Consider the following 12,703-nt stretch of genomic DNA (forward strand, 5'->3'; position numbering starts at 1 on the left):
CAGAGTAAGAAGTCTTCCAGCTCAACATTATTTTGACACAGTCAAAATAACTGCTTGTAGTACAGACGCGGACTATGTTATTTTGGAATATCAGTTATTCTGAAATAACACATCTGTGTAACATACCCTAAGGTTTTACTCAGTCAAGAATGAGAGCTTATATATGAAGACCTGCAATTTACGATCTGACTAATAAAACTTATTTATTAATGACTCAACCATAAACACAACATAGCTATACCCATCTTTGCCTGTATGCTTTACTAACAAAACAGAAAAATATCTACTTTAGTATATCATCTAAAAATACAGAGATGCCAGCTTTTTAACTGTTCATGAATGATCTTTACTGCATTAATAAATGCTGTAAAATTATATATATTGTGCACATATGACAAACATGAGCAATGATGAATTATCACTTGGCTTTTGTATTCTGAAATTCCAGCACTGTGGGAGAAGTGCAGATATCAATACACAAAGCAGGCTGGTATTTGTAATTTATCTGCATAATTAATGCAAAAAAGATGCCCATGTATGTTGTAATTTGAATAGAATCTAAGACTAGGAGTCTCTCAATTAAATGTACAGAACATAGTTTAATGTTGTATTTGTTTTTGAAAATTAAATATACTATTACAACAATACATAGAGCATATTTGTGCTCATGGGAAATTAAGCATGAGAATAACATTATGCTCTTTTTTTCTTATGGTTTTTTTTTTTCAAAATTCCTTTTTAAATTTAAAAATAATTAAATGCAAAAAACTATTAGCATTTCCAGCATTTGGGATCTCAAAGTGCATGGTCTCTTGTGGCTCCTTGACTATTTATGTAATCACGCTGTCAGAAATGGATAAGGAATAGGGACATTTTTGTCTCTAAGGTCATTTGCATAAAAACTATTTTATCAACCATATGTAATTACTTGGCTTTTTTTATGCATCTGTTTATTTTTCATGTGGGAGATCCAGTTGCTGTTCTTTGGACTGCACTGTTAGTGACCATTGCAAGTGAAGTACAGAAATTATTCTAAACTAATTACAATAAAAAATCCAAATATGATTTGTGGCCTACAGGAAGCTGTGTAATTTACTACTTCAAGTATATCTTAATGGGATGTGTCTGATCAGAGACACATGTCTCTTCCCAAGGTGCAGTAGTCAGGATTGTGGCAAACGTTCTTAGCAATTAGTGAAAAATGTTATGAGTCTTGGAGGGAATCTCTTTCTTCAAAAAGATGCACAGCAGGATGTGCATTACCTACACATCAAAAAAATACTTCCAGATGATGGAAGGGTTGTGGTTACTTGCAAGGAGGTAGTAGTGCAAGCAAGCTGGTATGGTCTGGTACACGGTTACTGTTCAGACTTATAATGCCTGTATGCCATACTGCAAAGAGACATTTCCAAACCACAGTGGCAAAAGGGACAGAGCCTGTGCCTGCAGCTTCTTCAGAGTGGCAGTACTATCCCACAACTCCGCCCCTAGCCCTTCCACACAGCTCTCTCTCTAGTCTGGGTTCTGTATAGCACTGCTGGAGGGCAGAGCTGGGGGTGGTACAGACATGCTAGAGGAGCTGCTAGTGCTGGCTCCTAGAAGTGGCAGCCCCATGTTCTGCTCTTTTTGTTAATGTGGTCCCCAGGAGTGACCTGCAGTCCAGAATTACCAATTTCTATCTGTGGGTATAAACTTGTATCTGCACATTTTGGTGAGAGAGGGGCAGGAGGTTGGTAATGTATCATAAGAGTTAAACTTTACTTGCACCACTGGCTGTAGGGGTTTCACTTATTAGAAATAAAGCTAGCCAGGCTTAAAAAGAAACATTGTGAAATGATTAAAAGAACATAGTGAAATAAAGCAAAATCCCTGTGGAGAGAAACCATCAAGGACAGATTCAATTGAGGAGAGTCTGGGCAAAACCAGTGAGTTACATTAACTCTATTGGAATCCAGTTTTTCTTTGGGAATTAAATAATATATTTATTAATAACTGGAGGAGGACACAGTGGCAGGAATAATATAGACCAGGTCTGGACAAAAATAAGGCCCATGGATTGAATCTGGCCCACCAAGCCACTGGATCCAGCCTGCGAATGCTGTGGGGAGCCCCTATCAGGCTCCCTGCTTTCCTTGCCCCACTCGGAAAAGCGGCTCCCAGGTGGTTCCTCTTTAAAAACTGTGAGCCTGGTGGGGAGGGGGGAACGCTTCAGGCACTGCCCCCACAGCTCCCAGCACAGTTCCATTGGCCAATTTCTGGCCAGAAACTGGCCAATGGGAGTTGCCAGTTTGAATAACAGGCAGCACATGAAACACCATGCCCCCCTCCCTTCTGGCTCATAGTTATTCACACATGCACATGGCCCTGTAGCCTGGGGGTGAGCGCGAGGGCAGGATCACTGCCTGCCTGAGAAACAAGCTGGTCGGGAGTCTCACAAGTAAGGCTCCTGGCCAGAGCCTGCCTCTAGTACCCCAGCCACTCCTCTGCCTCCCCATTCCACATACCTAAACCCTCTGTCCCCCTCCTGCATCCACACATGCAAGAGCTCTCAGTGGTCAGAAACGTGTAACCCCTTATTTGTCCACTAAGCCACTTTACTGATTAAAGTTACTTTAAATCATCTAATGAGTAGTTGGTTAGTCCAGTGCCCCAGGTCAGAACAGCCTCCTTCATCCAAACTCCCTCCCAGACCTCACTCTCTCTCCTGCACCCTAATCCCTTACCCCAGCCTTCTGCACCCAGCCTCCATCCCAGACCACACACTTCCTCCATTAATATAATGGAGGAGTGCAGCCCTTGACCACTTTCCAAAATCTTTCAGTAGCCCTCATCAAGAATGATTGCCCACACTTAATATAGAGTGGGGGAAGGAGGGAGTGCAGAGAGATGGCCTGCAGGCTGGATGCGGCCTGCCAAGTCTTTCAATCTGGCTGATGCCACTCCACCAGGACCCTGAGGCATCCCCATGGCTCAGAGCAGCTGCTCATTCTGCCTCTCTCCAGTAAGTTTTACTGGATCCTATTGGCTGCCCCTTTCTCCATCACAATCACTGAGCGCCCATTGGTTGCAACCCTCCCCCCCCACACACACACCCACACGGTGCTGACAGGCACATGAAGCAGCTGCTCTGAGCTCTGGTGCTGTGGCAGGCAGGGAGCCTGGCAGAGGGTCCCATTGGACTGCTGGCCTGGAGCTGCCTAGGTAAACGCCTCCTAGCCAGAGGCTGCCCCTGGCACCCCACCCTAACTCCCTGCTCCAGGACACTGCTCAAACCCTCTATATTCCCCTCCACCAGGTTGCAACTCCCTTCCAGACCCTGCACCCCTTCCCCCAGCCCTTCTCTCAGGCCAGAATCCTCTCCTGCACTTATACCCTTCCTTGACCCTGCACTCGATTCTCCTGCCCCAGATCACAATCCCCTCCTTCACTTAAATGCCCTCTCACACTCCATACCCTCTCCTGCATTCCAGTGCCCCGTCCTGAGCTCTCTTCTGCACCCAAGCTCCATCCCAGACTTTACACCTTTCACCTTGACTACTTACTAAAACCTTGGAATGGCTCCCCTATCAAATTATTGCCCACCCCTGATACAGACCCTTCCAACACTCTGTAAAAAGGCATATGGAGTACAAGGGAAAACTGTCCAACATCATCCTCTGTGATCATTTATCCACAAAGGAGTACATGATTTACAAGGGTGACTGTCTATTTCAGTCGTATGTAGAAGTTATGTCAAAAACACCTTATGGCTAAATGCTATCAGAGGTGACTGCTAGGGCCACATGGCTTATTCATTTCGAGGAGAAGATAATCAACAGTGCTAGTAAATGTTTGTTTTGCATATCAAGCTCTGAAATTAGGCTAACTCTAGTTAAGAAGATATGAACCCTCTGATACTATCTTTGCTGTAACCATTTCAGAAATCATTCCTAAACACGGGAGATTAAAATCTCCATCACAAGATTATTGGTGTTGAATTATAGTTTATTGAATATGATTTAATTAGTGTCCCATTGAGCACACCAAGCAATTTACTCTCACAGAGAGCCCAAAGTTTCCTTGCTGGCTGCAACCAGACAAAACAGACATGATCCAGACACTTGATGTGTTCCTACACAATTCAGCTTTGCATCAGGCTATGCTGGCTGAAACACAAACCTAGAAGATGCTGCATTTGACCCCCTGAGTGGATTGCTCTGAAATCTCAAAAGCTGATTGCTCGGTCCAGATTGCTAGATACATACAGGCGACTCTGAAAAAGACTGCTGTTCAAGTTTCACTGAATCTGTGATGGAGGCACAGAACACTTCCTGTGCTTTTAACAGCAGCTAAGAGAATAAGGCTTCAAAAATGTCAGCTGCTCAAGCTCTTCCACCGTCCATTTTGCTTTATTTGTTGCAACTCATGCGGAGGCCATGTTTCCCTCAGAGTGAAAGCCAGGAAAGAAGACATTTGGTGTTATTCCACTGATGGTGTAAACAGCATGTTTTGCAAAATCCCACCTGGTTTTTGATATTATGGTCTGTCAGCAAACCAGTATATTCACTAGTTCACTAGAGCTTTCTAGAAATGTTCAGGTTCTATTGACAATCCCATCAAAATAAGTTTCTCATCCAAACAGGATAGATGTATTTCATCCTCAGGTAGGAATTTAGTTTGCTCCATGTTATTTTCAGGATCAGATTATTTCCCAGGTTTACCCCAACTTCTGGCATAAATTTAGGCACAGAACAACAGAAGCAAAATGTTGACTGGGAGGGAGGTAACAAAGAAGGAAAGTAGCTGCAACCTCTCCTCTGTTGAAGGTGTAGGTAGACCTGCAGGCAGGCAGCCAGTACACCCAAGAAATAGACAGGGTTGGCTATGGAAGGACATCGGGGAGAAAGGAAATTAGCAGTTTCAGTGAATTCTTGTTACCGTCCCACATTAAAAACCCAGAGAGGTATTAGAGGTGGAATCCCTCAGGTGAATAATGGCCCACTCTACTATAGAGAGTACACATTACACCTTCTGTGCTGGCAGGGTTGAATCTGGCTTACATGTTATAATAAAAGGAGATAATTTTTCTTCCTTAAGAACTGTGAAAAATAATACTAGTAAAAAAACTATTCAGTCCAAAGATTTAGTAGCGATTCCAGAACAGGACAGCATATAGTGCTGTAAAATGTACTACTTGATATTTTACTATGGATCTGTTCTCACAAGTTGTGTTATTAGTGAAAACAGGTATTGCATGCATAGAGGGGGGGAAATTGGCACAGAAGTACTCAGACTCAAGGACTTCAAAAACTAAACCTAAACCAAAATAGTTCCCAAAACCTCTAGGACAAAGGGAGAAAGATTTATGACAAAATTATCTATGACCTTATGAATGACAATAGTTTCTTTGATATAATAAAAAGTTTGCTGTCATGAGCAGGTAAGGAGCAGAATTTTAAATCTATTAGTAGAGTCTTTCATCTGCATTTTAGTGCCTACAGAAACCCCTTTCCCATACAAATTATACTTTTAAGACTAACAAATCTCACTACACTCATTGGGTAAATGTGCATGACTATGCAATACAAAGATCACAAAAATAGTCATAGATTGTTGTTACTACTGATTTATAGTTTCAAATAGCTGTTCAAATGCTGAACAACAACTGAAAATATAAGCCCATGCATTTTATACAGGTTTTCCCTCATTTTTAAATCAGGGATATTTAATTTTTAACCATGCGGGATTATACTCCAGGATGGCATTTTGGGAGTGTGAGGAAGGGTGGGGAAAGCTTTAGCAGCAGATACTATAAACTAGCATGGTTCTTTTTGGACGGCAGAAAGAGAAAAAATCTTTACAAAAACCTCCTAGAAACATCACCAGAGAAACTACTTGTGCTGTTAGTTAATGGTAAAACAAAACATTTCCTACCCATTAATGTAAAAATCAGGTATTGAATCTGATTCCACAGATGATGTAGTATGATAAGAAAGGCCAAACCTGATATGCAGAATGCTAACTCCTGTGAGGAAATAAGAAGAATGCTTCACTAATATTGTCATAATAAACTGGGCTGGCTGACTATGGGTTTGGTGAAGATACTCAGTTTTCAGAACACTTTTTTCAGTTGTCCTTTTACATCTTACTATTTAATTTAGGAGATTGGAAGGGGGGAACAGAGGCATGAGGTATATGCCCAATCTCTGGTTTGTCAATGGTTCTAGAAACTATGCAAAATTAGTCTTAAACTATAGGCAGAAAACAAACTAATGTTTGCATACTTAACATGATCACTGCCATGTGGCAGAGGCCATTTTACATTTGACTTTGCCATTTCTATTTGTCCCAACACTGCTTCACCACTCTTCCACTACAAACTCATTCCTATCAAACCTTCTGACGTACAATACTATGACTATCCACCTACTTGCCAGACCCAGAACCATGCCCCCATTATATTCTCACCTGCTATTCCTCCAGTAATGTACACACACATCATACTTATTTCCAACAAATATTGAAACATAATCCGTACATAATTATTCATAAGCATCATGAATTGTCACAACTCTTAAAAAATTTCTTTCCCTCTTGTTTACTCTTGTATATCTACTTTCTCTAATTGATTTCTTCAATTTGCTTCCTTGGTTTGCTTGAAAGCCACTCCAGTAGGTTTTCCAAAAATAAATGTCACATCAAACATTTGTTTCTGCTTTTTTACTGTTCTTGATAAAAAGGGCTCCAAACAACAGTTCTTACGCAGGCAAATCTCTCACTAAGGTAAATAAATGGGCATTTTACCTGACCGTGCAGTGGAGGATAGGGCCCTAATTCTTTGTAATAGTTCTGTAGAAATAACAGCAACAAGAAATTTTACTTTGAATATTGTCTGCTTTTGCCATCTTGTCTGGAACACACTTAAGACAATATTATCAAGGTAGGTTTCATACTTTTAAAGAATATTTTACTCTACTCTTGTTCACAAATAAAATCCTGACCTGGAGGGATTAACTCTGAAAACTGTAATGTAGGCCAAATTTAGACTTCATTGTGACTCTTAATGAAAATCTTTCCACTGAATTCAATGGTTATTGTATTGTATTGACTCTCAGTCATTAGAGCTATGCCCCAAATGCCACATCTGAATTTACTCTTGTTTCTTTATCTTTTCCCCCCTGCACACACATGTTTGTTGTTGTAGGGTTGCTCAGGAGTGCCAAACTGCTGTTTTTTAAAATATATTTTAAGAAAAAACATAGCACTAAAATATTTGCTACATGCATGCACAGGCACACACATGTACAATGCACACAAGCATGCACACAAGTAATCTTCAAAAACAGGATGTCGACATCTTCAAAAACCTACCTCTTTTGACTTTGACCCCCAGAAATGAGACATTCCAAATTAGTGGATGCTTTTTAAATGTAGGCCTTAACCAATTTCCACACACAAATGCAGTCACAGGTGAGTTGTGCACATTTTTCATATGTCCCTCTGCACTCCATAAATCTTTAGTCCATTAAAAATTACATAGATTTTACAAACAAACATTGTGGAAAAAGTTAAATTTAGGATCTGCCAAACTATGACAGTACTGTATACTTTTAAGAAAAAAAGATAAACAAAGAACCATTGCATAACATTATGTCATCAATACTGATGTCATAATAGTGATATTCTAATATCAGGCCAACATTTCTTATGTTCATACTACCTTTGATCATAGTGCTTTTGAAAGAAAGCTTTTGGAACTGGTATTTAAAATGCAAAATTAACTGAAATCACACCATGCTTTTAAAATTGTTGTCAATAAACAAAAGAGCCCTGATGCTTGCATAGCCCCAGTGTGTGTAGAGAAAAGGCTAACCAAGAGCAACCGTACATTCCAGATGTGTGACAGATACAGCAGTAAAACTACAGTGGGTAAAACAGCTGCCTATAAATGGTTATAAAATTGCCTCTGATATATAGGTTCAGGTTTTTAACATTATATCAAGGTAACTGTGTGGATTTTGTTCGCTACTAACGTGTAAATAACTGATGTGCATGAGTGCCTCAGATATTTGCTCCCACATATTGGTTGCACTGGTACATAAGTTAGACACAAGCAAATATATGCACATCACTGTGGATTTGATTTTTAATCAAACGTATTAATCTGTGGACCACACTGAAATCCCAGTGACTTGTACTTCCATATTTCGGAGCTAATGGTTTGCCTCTACATTTAAAAAAAACCAAAATTTCCTTTAATATTATGTTGCATTTGGACTCAGTGGCATGCAAATATACTTGGAGATACCATTAACACTGACCTGGGAAGTAGCTGCAGTTGTGCTAGTTTCTTTACCACTCCCAGGTGCACGCTCATTGCTTGTTGCTGCTTCTGTAGTTTCTGCCTTCTTTACATTCATTTCCAGAGAAACAGAAGGCTCTACTTGGCCCAACCCATCACTTATTTGGGTCAGACTTGAGCTGCTTGCTTGCTGTGATTTGGCCTTATACCAACTAGGGTAAAACAAGGGATCGAAGGTTTCTGCTGTTGACGGCATTTGAGTGTCAGACTCTGCAGTCTGTTGAGCACCACTTGGCACAACCTCACCCTTAATCAGGATAAAGTAAAAAAAAAAAAAAAGACACACAAGCAGAGTGTACTATGTTACCTTCCTGTGCTCAGCTTATATTTCTCTGCATGCCATGTTTGTTTTTATCTCACTGCAAAGAATATATTGTTTGAGGTCCAAAAGAATTATAACTGAAATACAGAGCATAAGGACAGGTCTATACTATGGGGCAATGTTGACCTAAAATACGCAACTCCAGCTATGTGACTAGTACAGTTGGATTCGACATACGTTAGGTCAAGTCGCTGCAGGGTCTCCATTGCAGGAGGTCGATGGGAGAAACATTCCCATTACTTTCCCTTACACTTCTCATTCTGGTGGAGTACCAGAGTTGACAAGAGAGCAATCAGTGATTGGTTTAATGGGTCTTTACTGGATCTACTAAATTGATTCCCCGGGGGATTGATCACAGTAGTGCCAATCTCCTGTTAAGTGTACACCTGCCCTAAGTGTCTAGCATTTGGATACAATATGTATGGACAATACAAACTCAGCAAAATGTAGCTTCAAAGGGAATCTTGCTTGAGAAAAGACTGAAGGAGATGCTCCTTTTTATTCAGTGTTCCTTTCTTTTAGAGATATTGCCAAATAACGATCCAGTATTCAGAAATGTCTTACTGCTAGTCTGGATGTTCTTACTCAGAGTTTTCAGAGTTCATATTCAAGTGAACATCCAATTCTGGGTAATTACTGTGCTAAAATATACCACACAATGCATTAGAATGTTCAGTACTGACTTCACACGCTGAAGATGACATATGTGGGGTCTGACCTACTGCCCACTAAGTCAACTGGAGCCTTTTAAATAACTTCATTGGATTTGGGATAGGGACAGTAATTTATTTTTTAAAATAAATATTAAGAATTGTATCATTCAACACTGATTCTGTTGATGTGAGTGGGTGGAATAAGCAGCCTGTAATGACAATAGAGATAAATGCTTGCCCACCACATGAATGTGTATATATAATAGTTGACTGTAATTATTCCTTATCAATGACTGGAACAGATGACAGAACTGCATCCTCTCTACCAATGTCAATTCTTTTCAGACTAGCTAGATATTACATTCTTCTCTGCTTTTGCTAGGCCAACAAGAAAAAGTTGAATTGCAAATATTCTACATATTGCATCTCCCATATGCCATTCTGGCCAATGCATAAAGGCTTCTTAAAATTCCTAATGGGCTAGATCAGCATGTCTCTTTTTTCTTTTTAGAGGTGTGGGATTTCACAAATTACAAGGCAGTTCATTTTATAATTAAGCCTGGTCTATATATGATGTGGTACCAATTTAGTTAAAATAGTTTAGTTAAACTAGTTCAATTCTGCATGTGAACACTCTTAAATCACTGTAACTGTGCTTATTTAGATTCAGATTAAGTTGGTAAAGAATCAGGTTAAATCAATATAAGCCATTTCTAAACTGATTTAAGAATATCCACAGAGAAATAGCTCAAACCCGCATAAACCCTCAAATAGATCAAAGAAGATATAAATCCACATCATTTATTTTTCTCCCTACTGTTAAATCAGAACTTTGTCATAAACACAGACTCTTTATTTGCTTCCTTGTTTGACAGTGGCGTACAATGACTTCAGTATAGTGCAGGAGTAAGGATTTCAGTGGAGTTGCAGAAGATTAGAGAGATCAGGTAATACAGTTTATGAACTCTTCAGAAGGCATACTAAATGTGAAGTTCTTTTGGCACACAGTACATGTTTTTAATTTTCACCTAAAAAGTTATTACAACTGTTCATTTCTACTAAGCAAAAAACCAAACAAAACTGAAAATCAAGTTGTCAGTTCTTAAGGGTTTTGCTCCAAAATTAAACCTTAATAACCAAATATTCTTTGATTTATACAAACAAAACTACAATATTCTTAAGTCAATGAACACTCACACATACGCTGCTTGAATATAAGCAATGACAGGAAAACCATTGCTTTCTTCCCTGAATGGACTATATTTTTGACATATTTCTGACATACAATTTAGCATCAATTGGATCATATTATATCATTCTAGAATGCTCTAGAATGGAGGAAACATTCAGCATAGCTGATAAGATAGAGAATGGCTGGGTGTAATTACCTGACTAACTGGTGCATCTGGTGGTAATGATGTGGCTGGTTCAGTCTGAGAGCCTCCTGTTGTGCTCTTGGTTTCTGAGGCCAGCTGAGATTGCTGGGATACTTTGTCAGTTACCTCTTCCTCCTCACCAGATGACTCTGTGCGGACTTCATCAAACTCTTCACCCTCCATCACATCCTCATCTTCCTCATCACCCTCCTCCTCTAATAAACATTCATATTGGCACAGAATTAGGTTAACACAACAATACGTAGGTTATACTCTTTATACAATGCAGAGATTTAGAAATATGATGTTACTATGGTAACTGTACAGTAGGTCTATTGATAGGGAAAGGGACCCAAGGTAAATGTTTTCTCAAGGGACAATACAACTCATGCTTTAATTCCAGCTGATGGTCATAAGGGCAAGACTGCAATCTGCCCTGGATTCATACGCCAGGAAGGAAGACAATGCAACAGAGAGACAGAGACCACAGGAAGAGCCATCTCTGCCCGCGGGCCTTCAATACAAAGACTAGGCAAGCTGGTCAGTGCCACCAACAGTATAGGCTCCCCAAAGGTAGTTGGGATGGGAAAACAGACTGTATTCTGACACAGAGTGTTGCAACTGCTGCAATCCCCTGGACTGAGGTAAAAAAGCCTCCACAAGTGCTCCAAAGGGCATCGGGTTGCCAACTTTCCATTTGCTAAAAAACAAACACTGCTGTCCTGTCACTTTCTCATCCGTTCCCCGAGGGCTTGCCTCTGCCCCACCTCTTCTCCATTGGCCCACTTTCTGTTCACTTTATACCCCCTCCCTCCATTGTTCGGTTTCCCCCACCCTCGCCTACTTGCCCATTTTCACCAAGCTGAGGTGCAGGGAGTGCAGGCTCTGGAGTGGGGTCGTGGTTGAAAGGTTTGGGGTGCAGGAGGGTGTTCTAGGCTGGGTTCAAGGGGTTTGGAGTGGGTGCTACAAGATAAGGCATGTGGTTGAGGTGAAGGATGGGATATAGTTCTGAGCTGGGGCAGGAGGCTAGATGTGGGAGGGGGCTGAGGGCTCCTGCTAGAAGGGTGGGCTTTGGTATGGTGCTAGGGATGAAGGGTTTGGGATACAGGAGGGAGCTCTAACTTGGGGGCAAGAGGAGAGAGCTCTGGGCTGGGACAGGGGTTGGGCTGTGGGAATCACAAAATCATAGAATACTAGTACTGGAAGGGACCTCGAGAGGTCATCGAGTCTAGTCCCCTGCCCTCCTGGTAGACATTTATCCCTGATAGACATTTATCTAACCTACTCTTAAATAGCTCCACGGATGGGGATTCCACAACCTCTCTGGGCAATTTATTCCAGTGTTTAACCACCCTGACAGTTAGGAACTTTTTTTTTAGGAAAGTGTGTGGGGTTTGGGCTGTGGCCAGTGGTTACCTCAAGGGGCTCCCAGGAGCAGCCAGTATATCCCTCTGCTCCTAGACACAGGGGTGGCTAGATGATTGGACTCCACATGCTGCCCCTGCCTGCAGGAGCCACAGCTCCCACTGGCTGCAGTTCTTGGCCAGTTGGAGCTGTGAAGTTGGCATTCAAGACGGGGCAATACACAGTGCCCTGGTGACCGCTCCTGTGCCAAGGAGCAAGAGGAGGGACATGCCAGATGCTTCTGAGAGACATGCAGAGCAGGTAGAGAGCTTGCTTGCTTCTGTGTGGGCAGCCAACTGGACTTTTAATAGCTCACTCAGCAGTGCTGATCATGGCCACCAGGATCCCTTTTGGACCAGGCATTCTGGTAAAAAAATCAGATGCCTGGCAAACCTAATAGGGAGTGTGACCCCTCCCCAAACTTTACTACAAGCTGATTTAACCCAAAAGATAGGAGCAAACACATTCAATATGTTCTAGTGTTAATATTCATGAAAGCAATATTTTCAAATGGAGATATATAAGCTGTACAAGCAAAATGTACATATGCATTGGGTACCAATTCATATATGAAAGCCACTGTCACACATGAAAATGGGGTAATTGT

At 41.1% G+C, this 12,703-nt stretch overlaps 1 protein-coding gene across 3 annotated transcripts in view; it reads right to left on the reverse strand.

Moving 5' to 3' along the window:
• TRIM55 (tripartite motif containing 55) overlaps window positions 1-12,703 on the reverse strand; it is a 57,263-nt gene that overhangs the window by 19,776 nt on the left and 24,784 nt on the right. Inside the window, exons 8-10 of one of the 3 annotated variants that reach the window (XM_006131462.5) lie at window positions 10,705-10,907; window positions 8,301-8,588; window positions 5,914-6,004 (exon numbers count right to left, since the gene is read on the reverse strand). In XM_006131462.5, the coding sequence (XP_006131524.2) occupies window positions 5,914-6,004; window positions 8,301-8,588; window positions 10,705-10,907 (582 nt within the window). The remainder of the gene's footprint in view (window positions 1-5,913; window positions 6,005-8,300; window positions 8,589-10,704; window positions 10,908-12,703) is intronic. The other 2 variants (XM_006131461.5, XM_006131463.5) reach the window with 2 other exon arrangements.

Source organism: Pelodiscus sinensis, chromosome 2 (assembly GCF_052426305.1).
Source record: "Pelodiscus sinensis isolate ZL-2025 chromosome 2, ASM5242630v1, whole genome shotgun sequence".
NCBI lineage: Eukaryota > Metazoa > Chordata > Testudines > Trionychidae > Pelodiscus > Pelodiscus sinensis.